Source organism: Oncorhynchus masou, chromosome 1 (assembly GCF_036934945.1).
Source record: "Oncorhynchus masou masou isolate Uvic2021 chromosome 1, UVic_Omas_1.1, whole genome shotgun sequence".
Lineage (NCBI taxonomy): Eukaryota > Metazoa > Chordata > Actinopteri > Salmoniformes > Salmonidae > Oncorhynchus > Oncorhynchus masou.
In genome coordinates, this window is record NC_088212.1 from 28,177,190 (window position 1) to 28,191,632 (window position 14,443).

General features: G+C 39.3%; 1 protein-coding gene across 1 annotated transcript in view; it reads right to left on the reverse strand.

The window, feature by feature from the left end:
* Positions 1-6,039: 6,039 nt before the first annotated feature.
* The window catches only part of LOC135550480 (leucine-rich repeat transmembrane neuronal protein 4-like), a 63,075-nt gene continuing 54,671 nt past the window's right edge, over positions 6,040-14,443 (reverse strand). The window contains exon 2 of the mRNA XM_064981372.1: positions 6,040-6,274. Within this exon, the coding sequence (XP_064837444.1) occupies positions 6,050-6,274 (225 nt within the window). The 3' untranslated portion in view covers positions 6,040-6,049. The remainder of the gene's footprint in view (positions 6,275-14,443) is intronic.

Below are 14,443 nucleotides of genomic sequence, written 5' to 3' on the forward strand. Positions count from 1 at the left end.
ATCCTCAGTCACTCGTGTGTGTGATTTATCTCACCCCAGTTTAGTTGTATTTTGGTGAGCCAATCATGCCCTAGTAAACTAGGCCCATTCCTTTTCACCACCAGGAGCCATGTTGTATGCAATGTCCACCTCTAGAGCACCCAGCAATGGTATGCTCTCCCTGCTGTACGTACCCAGTCTGATCCCTGCCGGTGTGAATGCAGAAGCCTTTTTTGAGCCTCACATTTGTTTGTAGGTCTCCTCACTGATAACAGAGTCAGAAGCCCCGTGTCCATCTCCATCCTCAACTGTTTTCCATCTACCTCCACTGTAGCATAGATAGGCTCTGCGTGGGGCTCACTCACATTAAACATGTTGAAGAAACAATGCTCTTCCTCCTCTTCTGTGCTCTCTAGGTAATGTGCTGGTGACAGTGACTTCTTTGCTGTGAAATTTCCCTGTCCAGTCTGCCCACCCTCTGGCTTGCTCCCAGGACCCCTGCATTTTTTAGCTAAGTGTCCCTTTTTCTTGCAATTGTGACAGACCGTATCCGGGTACTTGCAGTTTGCGTAATGTGTTCCCCCACATCTGAAACATTCCACTGCTTTTCCACTGCCGCCTCTTTTGTCACCTGATGCACTGTACCACTTCCACTGTTGGGGCTATGTCCTCTTACATAGCCCCAAACTCAATGTTTTGAGAGTTCACGTAATTCAGCAACAACGTTAGCAACAGACTGACCTGTTTTCCAAAAATGGCAGTTAAACTTGAACCTCTGGACAATCACTGAAGGCTTTGGATTGTGGCGAGTCTGAACGAGAGCAACTAGATCCACAAAAGGAATTTCTCTCCGTCTCCGTGGTGTAGCCAAATTCCTCATTAGATTTTAGGTTTTAGCCCCACACACACTCAAAAGAATAGAGCCCTGCTTAGCCTCATCTGTAATTCCATTTGCCAAAGAAAAGTGTCCCAACCTTTCCACATATTCTGTCCAGTCATCATTCTCTTCCACAAACTCAGTGATAGTCCCAAACATCGCCATTATAACGTCAACTTGTTCTTGGTCCTCGTTAGTGATTTTCACTTGCTGCTGATTGTCACTGTCAGCGTTTCCCTCCAGCGGTGGCTGCTCTCAGTCGCTCATTAAGCTAGCTAGCTAACTGACTACTTCCACTGTTTCTTAGCTAGGTAGTGCATCGCCATGTAGATTTATACGTTTTATCCTTATTGCCAAAAAGATGTAGTAACTTGACAAGGAATGCCCACAAGCATTTTTATATTACTTTCCTTTATTTTCAACCTAAAAAATAAAAGGTGTACAACCATGTACAAACGTTACCAATACAGCAAAACGATACAGCCAACTCAACATATGATAGAGTCGCCTTGTACAGATCGAACGCTGGATGATGACCTCAAAGGGGAAGGTCACGGTCAATGCCAATAATTACCATGCACACATGAATAGCAATCATACTATACTTCAGGTAAGTACAATACATATTCAATGTAATTATGTATATAGTGTCCACGCTATACCACTAGGCAGGTCAGCTAAGAACAAATTATTATGTACAATGACGGCCTACCAAAAGGCTAAAGACCTGCGGGGATGTGGGCTGGGATTTTTTTAAATTAATCAAATATGGGACAAAAAACACATCATGACAAGAGAGACACCACAACACTACATATAAAGAGAGGCCGAAGACAACAAAGACATCACCCAAACAGTCAACAAATAGACATGCTCCATCATTAGAAATTAGTCAGTGCCATGATACACATGGTATTTCCACTGTGTGAAAATAGAACAATATGGGGGGAAACAAGGGACAGGCAGTAAAAAATAGAATCAATGATCTTATCTGCTCTTTCATTGTGTTACACATCTTCTCACACTGCTATTTTGCTTTGAGATTCCATCATTTACAGTTCTTCATTGAACACTGATCCGGTGTATAATATGAGAAATCACCTCATTCTTAGCCTTTGTAGAGAATAAGATTGAATATATAAAACCATGGGATGATGTAGCTTACCCTTGACCCTGCAAACCAAGGCCAAGGCAGAGGACTGCTTTAGAGAAAAAAACACCACCTGCTGAGAGGATAGAGGAGTTTAAAAATAAACTGGGTGCAGGACAGACGCCATACTGGGTGTGTTCTGTCTGGAATGGCAAAGGTAATCTGAAAGTGTTGGCATAGCAGTCCCAAAACATCCCAAGGGAAATCAGGAGCTTTCACAGCTGCCAGCCTGCTTGAAGTCTTAACACAACTCCAAGATGACAATACCCAGTACACAGGAACAAAGAAAGGGGCAAAGAAAAACTGAAGACCACTGTACTGAAGCACTACTTCATCTGTTACTGCTACGTCATCTAATCTCTTTATTTCTAAGAAGTTAGTTATGTCATTTGCATGATACAAAGGACAAACTAAATAAAGGGGATTAAAAATCACAGATGCCACAACTGTAATTCTAAGAAGCACAAGATAAGTAGGCTACTGCAGAGATATACTGGATGGGAATGTGTGTCTTATAATGTAGGCCATGCAACTACCTTCTGTTCTGAGAAAAAAATATTTATTCAAAAATTGTGTAGGATTTTAAGTTGCTTAACAGGAAACAGAGTGTTGGCCTGGATTTCAGATTCTATGTACATTCATGCTGACATGTTTCTAAAATGTTAAACACTTCCACAGGCCTTGTACAAATCTGATCATCTGTGCAAGCCTGCACAAAATGTGTCTATGAATGCATCCTTAATGTTATGCTTTGAATCACCTGTATTGGAGGTCACTCTTGGTTAGTGCACCATTTAAATGTAAAACCTTTTTGTCCCTTTTTCAAAAGGGTCAAGGCCTATTCTTCACCATCAGGAGTGAAGACAGGCTTCTCAGAGATGCCTCTCACACCACTGGACAATTTTCCCGAAGCAGAAACAGAAGAAAAGGACGTCCAAATGATAAAAAGTGCTGTGTGGCCTGGCCTACTTGTAATAGCTCTTAGGAGGAAGTTAAAAAAAACTCTATCCTTCCAAGAAGATAAAAAATCAGGGTGATGAATCTGCCTGGTCTCATAGACTAGAGGTAACATAGTAAATATAAATCCAGGTCACTCAAATTAGTATGATATGTTACATTTGGTATGGTTACATAATACAGAAGGTTACTTAAGGCAAGAAATAAAATAGGGTGGTTGGTCGGGGTGGATGGTCAGAAGTATAACGCGAACGTCTAGCAACCCAAAGATTGCGACTTCAAATCTCATCATCGACAACTTTAGAAATTTACCTAATTAGCAACTACTTAGCATGTCAGCTAACCCTTCCCCAAGCTCTTTAACCTAGCTCCTAAACTTAACCCTATCCTTAACCCTAACCCGTAGTCCAGCCACCTAGCTAACATTAGGAGTTCATACATTTAGCAAAATTTGTAACATATTGTATGAATTGCAGTTAGTAAAATATTGTACAAATTGCAATTCATAGCATATCATACGAATTGGAATTTGTAACATACATTCAAAATGGATGATGGACATCCAAAAATGGATACATACCATAAGAAACGTAACATATCATACTAATTGGAGTGTCATGGATTTACGGTTACTAAGTTACGTCTACCCTTGAGTCCAGGTAGGAAAAATAACCAACTTTTCTTGCTATTGCAGCAAACTTTGCACTTCTAAAAATTAGGTCCACAGTCAGAAAATGGAGCAAATTGAAAATGATTAAGTCTCAGAAAGAAGACAAAGACTGTTATTCTTGCATAGTCGAGAACAAAGACAAACCAGGATGTGGCAGCCTTGAAGAAAGTATTTCAGCCGAATTTAAGACTGAGAGAATCTCATTCTTCTCTCTTGATGATAGCGGTTATGCACTGTCAATGAATATTTCCCTGGGATGGGAATAACACAGAGGGTGAAGAATAATTGGGAAGTAAATGTTCTATGTATGCTATCCTGAGCATGCCACCAGATTGAGCTCAATCAGTGTATTTGATTGCTTTATAAAGTCAATAAATCCTCTTCAATACACTTTGCTTTTCATTATCTGAGTTTGAGTATGATGTGGAAAGTAGTCTCCTTCCTCACCATGCACACGAAAATCTCACAATTTACAAAAGCAAACGATACTGTTTAAAGATGTGACAATTAGGTAAATGGTGTTGCATCAGTTAATAATGATTTTACTTTGTTTAAATTATTCATACATTTTTCAGATCAGTGATGCTTTGATGCAGAACATAAAAATAAAAAAAAGTTATCATCAGCACTGTATTACTGGTGGTCAAGATTATCCCAAAACACCACACTCTCAGACATGATAAGCAGTGTAATTTCATGGTATGAAAATAAAAATTAAATCTCAGTAAATAAATGTTAAAAGTAATTTTAATGTTCACAGGAATATTTTCTTCAATGAGCATAAAAAAACATTTGGTCAGAAAATCTATTGAAATATCATTTTATCGTGTGACGACAGTTCAAGCTGATATTTTATATGGTTTAATTAACAGAAATCAGGATAACATCTTCTTCAAACAGCAAGCCAATATTGCAAGTCCTCGACTTCACAAAATGTCAGTCACACTCTCATACCCAGCCTGCGAACCCAAATCAGGGCATGTTCAAGTTCATCTGAACTTCAGATAAGGCTCCTCCTCTTCATGGGCAAATGGCCGTGTTCATGAACCAGCCGAGACACTTTATTTGAATTGAACAAGTTCATTGGGTTTTTGTTATTACATGTGTCCTTGAAGTGGAGTATGAGTATGAACCACATCCAAATGAGGCTCCTTGATGAAAACTGTAACAGTCACAGTAGACATTGGGGAAAAAGGATACAAAGATCTAATGCGTGACAGCTGGGGAGAGCAGACAGGCATCAATATTAGACAGTCTGGGTTAAGCTGTTACAACAGTTATTTCCACTATGAGTGAATTCACTGCTGATCTCTAGGTGAATGTCATTATCTGAGGTCACAAAGTCAATTAATGGTCACACTAAAATGCTTCCCTTTAAGTAACTACACATGGTATGTGAGAGACAATCCTACAATTCGATTGACGATTGACATGACATAAATATAAAATAAATTGTCATTACATTAATCATGAAAATGCAATGATGATCATGATGAACAAATCCATATCAACACAATAACAAATATGTATTTCTGACAAGATATGTCAGCTGTGGGCTACACTTGACATGAAAACAATTAGTCTATTACGCGTCAACGTTTTACTTTTCATCTTGGGGAAAAAAAAATGGCATTATATTAAATTGAACATAAAAATCACCAAAATAATAAAAATATTCATTAATGTACTTCTTTAAAAGAAATGTAATCTGTACACTTGACATGAAAACGGTGTGCCCATCACTTACCAAGTTTGCCCTTGTCGCTGTGAGTCATTTCATTTGAGTGGCTCACTTCTTGAAATGAAATAGCTACGGGGACTGGAAAATCTGTAAGGCCTCTGACTGGCAGCATTATTAGAAAAAGCAGCATAAAACCTTTCAGCTCTGTTAGTCTTTAATTTGTTCTGCTATTCCATTGCTCACCCTACTGTTTCCCCAGATCTATTATTGCATTTTGTAGATAATTACGTACCTAAAACAGTGAAGGTGCCGAAACTGTGAGCAGCAGAGTCAATAAGTTCAATAAGAGTAATGAATCATGTCATTTTTATATTTCTCCCCATGATGCTGGAGACCATTTTAGAAGCAGAAGGAATGTGATACTGTAACTGGACTATATTCAATTATAATGGATATCAAAGGGGCAGCTATCATGTAATATACTGTAACAGTACACTGCAATTTCCATTAATGAATATTTTCATTTTCATTAGTCAAGGTATATTCAGTGTAAGATACATGTATTCTCTCCATTAATAACAGATTCTCCAGTCAGAATGTTCTTCCTCAGTGCAGATTTGTATCTGTTTCACTCATTATCTGCTGTGGTATACAGTACTGTAACAACACCATGCTCAGTAGCCTAGATGGAGAGGGGAGCACTGGTCTGGTCTCCCCATCTGCACTGGTCACAAGTCACTGTTGGAGGGAATGGGGGTCCGTGCGTATGAGCAAGGTGGTGGGTGCAGAGGGGAGACCAGCTGTATGACCTGTACTGCAGCCCGGTGGTCTCAGACACCCCTGTGCCTGGGAGGGGGGCTCAAAGCCCATGTTGAGGTGCAGCACCCCTTGGGCCTGGCAGTAATCCACTACGGGCTGCTCATACCTGTTCAACGTCAGGGCACTCAACTGCTGTGGTACCTGAGAAAACAAAGGAAAAGTAGAGGGGGATGGAGAGAGAGTAAGATAAAAAAAAAAGAGCGGTTTAAACATTTTCCCTCTCAACTAGAGGATTTCTTTTTACGTTAGGGTGCAAAGTGAAATAGGCTGAAGATTTACAGATAAATTGCATGCAAAAATCTGGTCTCAATGTATTTGGATAGTCCATCTGTAGCAAGGATAAGGGTTAAGGTTAGGGTTAGTAGATAGTTTGTTGAAATGTTAGCCTAGATTTTTGAGGGATGTTAGTCTGTATTTGAGGGACAGGAATGGTTTTGCGCCAACATGTGTGAGAGGAACAGTATGCAGTGTGTGTCAGTTGTATCTTTTAGTGATTGAATTAGGGATGTTGAAATGAACATCTGGCTTTATAAATCTGATCATTGCATGCAATAGTTGTGGTATAATGCATGAAATACATTTAGATCACTGAGCTCATTTGTGAAAGGTAATAACTGAATTATCTCAATCTAAACACAAAAATGACATATGTATGTGCCACATTGCATGCAGAACCAAAAACTTGCATCAATAGTAAGAGAGTACCCACTCAGCTTAACTCAATTATACGCAAGATTAAAGCCTTAAGCAAGAGTGCATACATACTTGCTTTTACTCTTTTAAATGGAATCTTGACTCCATTAAGCAGAGGGCTCTTGTTACATTACAAGCGCTTGCTGATTCAAAGGCCTCTCTCTATGGTCTACAGTGCTTTGAACTATGTACAATTATACAACGGGTGGGTCTAATCCTGAATGCTGATTGGTTAAAACCGCACTCCAGCCAGTGTCTATTCCACAAACTACCACCGGCTAAATCTATAACGTTAAAATGCCTATTTACTCTGTTCCATCTGACTGCGCAATCCACTGTCTCATCAGCCCAGACAGGCAATTTATAAACTTGATCAACTATAAAAAGCATCTAGACATTATCTCACATATCTTTTGCACTAACATTTAGTCTGGACAGACAGACAGGCAGGCAGTGTTTCTCAGTCAGTCGAAATCATGAATCAGGTGCTATCATTTTTAGAAATATATACAAAGAAATGTCAATTGAAAAAAGGTCAAATGAAATGAAGTGCAGCTAGTTTGCAGTCTTTCCAGATTCAATTTGAAGCGATTGTGTTAGCTGTGTTCTTGGCTACCTCCTCTGAACAACAGTGTCCTGACATCAGAAAGAGTACATTTTCTCTGCCAGGTGAAATCGCTGTTATGGATGTATCCAAATAAATGTCAATAGAAAAAAGCTTAAACAAACAAAATGTAGCTATTGTTGTTATTTTGGCTGCACTGTTTGACGTGACTGTCAGTTAGCCGTAGTTGGCTAGCTAGCAAGCAAGGGATAATAACGTTGCCGGGCCTCGACTTTGTCTCATGCCTATAACAACACCTGTGCCAATATATTCTCCAAACATTAGCTTCTCAGGCATTATCACTTCATTAAAACAGATCAAATGATATTAATGTGCCATTAAATATTGAAACTAATATCACAATATTTAACTGATTCTGTTAGTAGTACACACACATGCACACGCACGCATGCACACACACAGACACACACACTGAAATCAAACTTTAGTTGTCACATGCGCCGAATACAAGTGTAGACCTTTTACCGTGAAATGCTTACTTTACAAGCCCTTAACCAACAGTGCAGTTCAAGAAGAGTTAAGAAAATATTTACAAAATAAACTTAAGTAAAAAATAATAAAAAGTAACACAATAACATAACAATAACGAGGATATATACCGTTACCGAGTCTGCGGGGGTACAGGTTAGAGGTCATTTGTACATGTAGGTAGGGGTGAAGTGACTATTCACAGATAATAAACAGCAAATAGCTGCAGTGGACAAAATAAATGAAGGGGGGTCAATGTAATAGTCCGGTGGCCATTTGATTTCACACTGGAAGCACTAACAGGGACTAAACAAAATATGTTAATGTTTAAATATGTTAATCATTCGAAGCAACTATTGTACACTGCTTATTTTTACTTCGGAGGTGGTCAGCCTTCCTTTTTAAAAGAGGCAATCCAGTAGAACTGAGCAGTCTCACAAGGGCCCCACAACTGAATGAATCACATTATTATAGCATTGATTATCTCTACAGCTAAGCTCTCAAAACCATTTCTTTAAAAATCATACACAATTGTAAATCTGGATGTCTGGGTACTGAATATAAATACAATATCGTCTCGATTTTGAATGTTTCCTTGGATTACAATGGGATTTTTTTCCATGAACTGATGGTGAAGGCTTGAGATATCTGTACTCAGAATTAGGTTATGTTGATTAAGCTGCACCTTCTTCAACTAGAAATAAAAGGCCTAAGATATACAGATATACAGTTGAGGTCGGAAGTTTACATACACTTAGGTTGGAGTCATTAAAACTTGTTTTTCAACCACTCCACAAATTGCTTGTTAACAAACTATAGTTGGTTAGAACATCTACTTTGTGCATGACACAAGTAATTTTTCCAACAATTGTTTACAGACAGATTATTTCACTTATAATTCACTGTATCACAATTCCAGTGGGTCAGAGCTTTACATACCCTATGTTGACTGTGCCTTTGAAGAGCTTGGAAAATTCCAGAAAAGGATATCATAGCCTTAGAAACTTCTGATAGGCTAATTGACATCATTTGAGTCAATTGGAGGTGTACCTGTGGATGTATTTCAAGGCCTACCTTCAAACTCAGTGCCTCTTTGCTTGACATCATGGGAAAATCAAAAGAAATCAGCCAAGACCTCAGGAAAACAATTGTAGACCTCCACAAGTCTGGTTGATCCTTGGGAGCAATTTCCAACTGCTTGAAGGTACCACGTTCATCTGTACAAACAATAGTACGCAAGTATAAACACCATGGGACCACGCAGCCGTCATCCTGCTCAGGAAGGAGATACATTCTGTCTCCTAGAGATAAACATACTTTGGTGTGAAAAGTGCAAATCAATGCCAGAACAACAGCAAAGGACCTTGTGAAGATGCTGGAGGAAATGGGTACAAAAGTTTTGATATCAACAGTAAAAATGAGTCCTATATCGACATAACCTGAAAGGACGCTCAACAAGGAAGAAGCTCCAAAATTGCTCCAAAATTGCCATAAAAAAGCCAGACTACGGTTTGCAACTGCACATTGGGACAAAGATTGTACTTTTTGGAGAAATGTCCTCTGATGTGATGAAACAAAAATAGAACTGTTTGGCCATAATGACCATCGTTATGTTTGGAGGAAAAAGGGGGAGGCTTGCAAGCCGAAGATCATCATCCCAACCGTGAAGCACGCAGGTGGCAGCATCATGTTGTGGGGGTGCTTTGCTGCAGGAGGGCGGGTGCACTTCACAAAATAGATGGCATCATGTAGAGGAAAAATGATGTGGATATATTGAAGCAACATCTCAAGACAGTCAGTCAGGAAGTTAAAGCTTGGTCGCAAATGGGTCTTCCAAATGGACAATGACCCCAAGCATACTTCCAAAGTTGTGGCAAAATGGCTTAAGGACAACAAAGTCAAGGTATTGGAGTGACCATCACAAAGCCCTGACCTCAATCCTGTAGAACATTTCTGGGCAGAACTGATAAAGTGTGTGCGAACAAGGAGGCCCACAAACCTGACTCAGTTACACCAGCTCTGTCAGCAGGAATGGGCCTAAATTCACCCAACTTATTGTGGGAAGCTTGTGGAAGGCTACCCGAAACATTTGACCCAAGTGAAACAATTTAAAGGAAATGCCACCAAATACTAACTGAGTGTAAACTTCTGACCTACTATTATTCTGACATTTCACATTCTTAAAATAAAGTGGTGATCCTAACTGACCTAAGACAGGGAATTTTACTAGGATTAAATGTCAGGAATTGTGAAAAACTGAGTTAAAATCTATTTAGCTAAGGTGTATGTAAACCTCCAACTTCAACTGTGTACTTTACAATGTTGCTGTGGGTGTCAGGACATTTATTTATAATTTCATAGCCTCTTTAATCATGTGTTTACTTTGTTTCCAGTTTTCAAGTTCCTGAACCTATCTTGATCTTTGGGGAACATAATATTCAGAATACCCAGAATGATAATGTGTTCAGAAGGGGGTCTGTATCTATGGCTTCACACAAATTGTCAGCAGAATGACTCGTTTTAGGACAACGTTTCCTTATTAGTGAAATTGGAGGAGGCAAATGTCTATGTGGAAACCTTTAAATTAGCTTATGGCCCTATTGTATTGAGCAAATTGCCCCTTCTCTCTGTTAACAACAGCACTAAATAAGGTGGGGGCCATAGCTTAAAACAGCTCTTTGATGGTCTCCTGTTATTTTCTAGTTTCTAATACGATTGTATTCTAGCAACTAAGCACCTGGGAATTCCCAACAGGACTGTGCACTTTTTAAGAGTGTTGAAAGACCTGCATCTGACCAATGTTTGTGCTCCTTTGTGAGAATAGATACATTACTTTATACTGTAACAGTTTGGACGCAACTACCAGGGAGGGCTAGTGAACATACTTTGCTATCAGTTTGGCGATAAGGGCTTAAACTTGTTGCGATTGACCTAACTGATCAGAAGTCCTACATGTGTTTTGTGTCAAACTCAGTTTACAACCATAATCTGCACTCTAATCTCTATGCAGTAATGGTAAAGAACATTTTGAAACAGCATTTAGCTAAATGGGATTTAAGTTAAACCACATGACTCCTGTCCTCAAACACAACAACATTGGGACCTCTGCTCTAGGATCTATTCAAGCAATAACCAAGACAACACTGACTAGACAGTCTTTTTTGTTATTTTACTCTGCAATAGAGTGAGGTGAGTGATTTGATGTTGTCTTATGAAAACATCATCCAGTGTACTCAGTTTGAATATCCCCTTCCCTGCACCCCTTTCTGAAATAGCATTAAATCCAGGTCTGAGTGACGAATATTTAACAAATAAAAGGCTTTTTGGCTTCCTGGTTTGATTGTCCATCCAGGTTTAATCGGGAATATTGTGAATAGCTAGCTATTATGTTGGGGGCTTTTAAAGGCATGACTCATAGGGCTAGCATAGCTTGGGCAACAGCCAACACCGTGCATTAAAGGCTGAATGTTGCAGACAGAGGAGTTTGCTTCAGGCCTCCTTGACATCTTCCCTCAACAGAACGTGGTCTTCTCCTATTCACATTTGAACACTGCAAAAACATAAACAGGCCTACTCACTCTGGAAAACTCTAAATAGAACACCCTCGAAAATTCTCTCTATCTCTATTAATAGCTCTGAATATCACAGCCTGCCTCTCCTTTTTATATATCAATTTAAGACATTTAATTTCAAAGTTATTTGAGTGGGGTACCGCACATTTGTCTCCTTACATTGGCCAATAGGCTACTCTAGTCCCCTAGTACACCGAATACTTTTTTCACTGGGCTTATCAAGATCTGTCCTATGTTATCATTACAAACAATATCAAATATCTAAATCCAAGCACTGGGGCGGCAGGTAGCCTAGAGGTTAGAGTTTTGGGCCAGTAACCGAAAGGTTGCTGGATCAAATCCCTGAGCTGACAAGGGAAAAATATGTCGTTCTTCCCCTGAACGAGGCAGTTAAACCACTGTTCCCTGGTAGGCCGTCAATGTGAGTAAGAATTAGTTCTTAACTGACTTGCCTAGTTTAAAAAAAAATAACTACAAGTTGCATATTGTAGGTAGGCTATAACAAGATCTGTTCACCGAAACTCAAACAATTTGCAAATAATCTGTAAGAAGAAAAGTTTGAAGATGTATTAGTTCATGGCCCATATCCACAAAGTATCTTGGAGTAGGAGTACTGATCTAGGATCAGGTCCCCACCTGTCCATATACTCTTATCCATTATCCTCAACTGACCCTAGATCAGCACTCCTACTGGGAGCCTTTGAGGATTTGGACCAGGGATTTTTCACAATTCAAAGTAATAACAGTTGATCATTATATAAGAAGGAAATCATATTTCTGTAGCTCCATCTTATATGGATTTATACAAAAACCTGTCACTCATTCCCCCTTTCCCTATTTGAAATGACAGATGTTAGAAGACAAGTGCTGAGGATACCAAAGAGAAAAGGCTATAAACACTTATGTCCCTGCGCACCGCAATTAATTCCATTTTCCAAGCTATTAGGTTTGGAATGCTTATCAAAGCATTCACTCAAGTCATTCCGTCTTTGCGCTGCTCTGAATTGGGGTCAGGCTGCAAAATAATGATTTCCCATTAGGAGACAGACAGCTGCAGCGTGCCAGCGTGGCACAGCCTCAATCTCAGCCAGCCATGGGTAGCATGAGCCCACATTGGCATATTAACAACATCCTCAGGCTGGGCTGCTCCCTATCAGCTGGATAATTCACTCAGTGGTGTATGTGGCCTGAACACTGCAGAGAGCATGGCCAGGCTGCTATTATCATCTCTGGCCATTACATGGGCACTTAATGGCATACTAATGACCCAAGGGCCTTTTCTCCACTGCTTGCTTTCCATAGATAGAGAGTATAATGAAATTAAGGTGGTCTAATTAGAAAGATGATAAAACTTGACTCGGCGTAGGACAAGAATGACCACAGAGGTTGGAACTTCACTAATTATCCCAGAATATCATGGGTCTGCTAACAATTCAGATTGTAGTTGATAAGATGATAATCAGTAGGGTAGGGCTGCATCCTATGAATCGAACTCAAATGATCTGCACTAATACATGCATTGACAACAATGCATGATTTATATTCAATTCTAAGATACACACAACCCATCTCAAGTAAGGATTATCAATTCACTACTTCATAATTATTAATAAACATTCTATTATACCTAAATATCCATAACTAAATACTATAATTGCTTTTGTCTGCCATCTATCCAGTAGTTAAACTGCTTTGCAATAAGGAAAAATAGAAGCAGAGACAAATCAACACAGCAACTTTTACGTTGCAATTTTTGGACTTGAAATTCACCATGTAATTACATTTTTTAAAAGCGTTTTACAGTTGTCAAAAAAAGCCATAATCCTTCAGATGTAGGGATTTATCCTCCCCTAATACTGCTCATCCCATTTTCAGCTCATCAATGTTGGCAATGCATGCTCAGATGATCTGGAGCTGACCATCGATGCTATTTACTGTTTCATTATGGGAATTTTTCTGATGTCTGAAGCCAGACATGCCAAGAGAGATAAACATGCTGATTTAATTAATGTATGTTGCATGCTTCTTGCATAGGTACATACAAATTATGCACACACCAACCACCGACCCCCTGAACATATGCAGGCACGCATGCACTCACAAATACACACACACTCTCAATACATATACTGTCGTTTTATCAATTGGTAATTAAAATAGCCTTAATCCTCAAAACCCTGATAAATAATTTATTAAGCAAGTCATGGTAGCTATCATTGATAGTGTAAAAGGGTCCCAGTGAAATCATTCCAAATGGGGTTCTGTAGGAATGAACGCTCCCTAACGCTGCTCATCCCATTTCCAGCTCATCAATGTTGAAGCTGACGATGGCTGGATGGATGTCTTTGCTACATTATGTATACTTTTCTGATGTCTGTCATCAATATACTGTATAGTAGGGGAGAGCGAGGTATGTTGTCGCTCTTTTCACGCTGTCTAACATTTACTGCGCACAATACATCACAATGGTATAAATGTCATACCAAATGAGAGAAGGAAGTGTTGGGCACATATTTTGCATTCATTACATCGTCATATCTTATTTCAGTACGGAGTTGTGGACCGTTAAATAGAGAGTGTGCACTTGTGACAATTTTCCCCATCAGCGGGTAAATTGTCACACTACATCGGGTAAGTTGTCACATAGGATTATCAACAAATATGAACACAACTAATTAATGGTGAATATTGATTTTAATTTCAAATTCAAAACAAAATTCAACTTCATTAAAGAACTCAAAATAAAAACAATCATGCCTAGTGTCATGACGTTGCCCTCTTTGGGTATAGCAAGCCCCACCCCCTCTCCCTGCCTCCCCCTTGCCTCCTTCAACTAGGCTGCTGTGGTCAGAGAGAGATCATAAATTCTTGAGGAGAAGACCATGCCACATGGCCACACAGTATAAGAGGCAGAGTGAATTTTCATAGAGAACAAAGGAATTTCTTCCACCT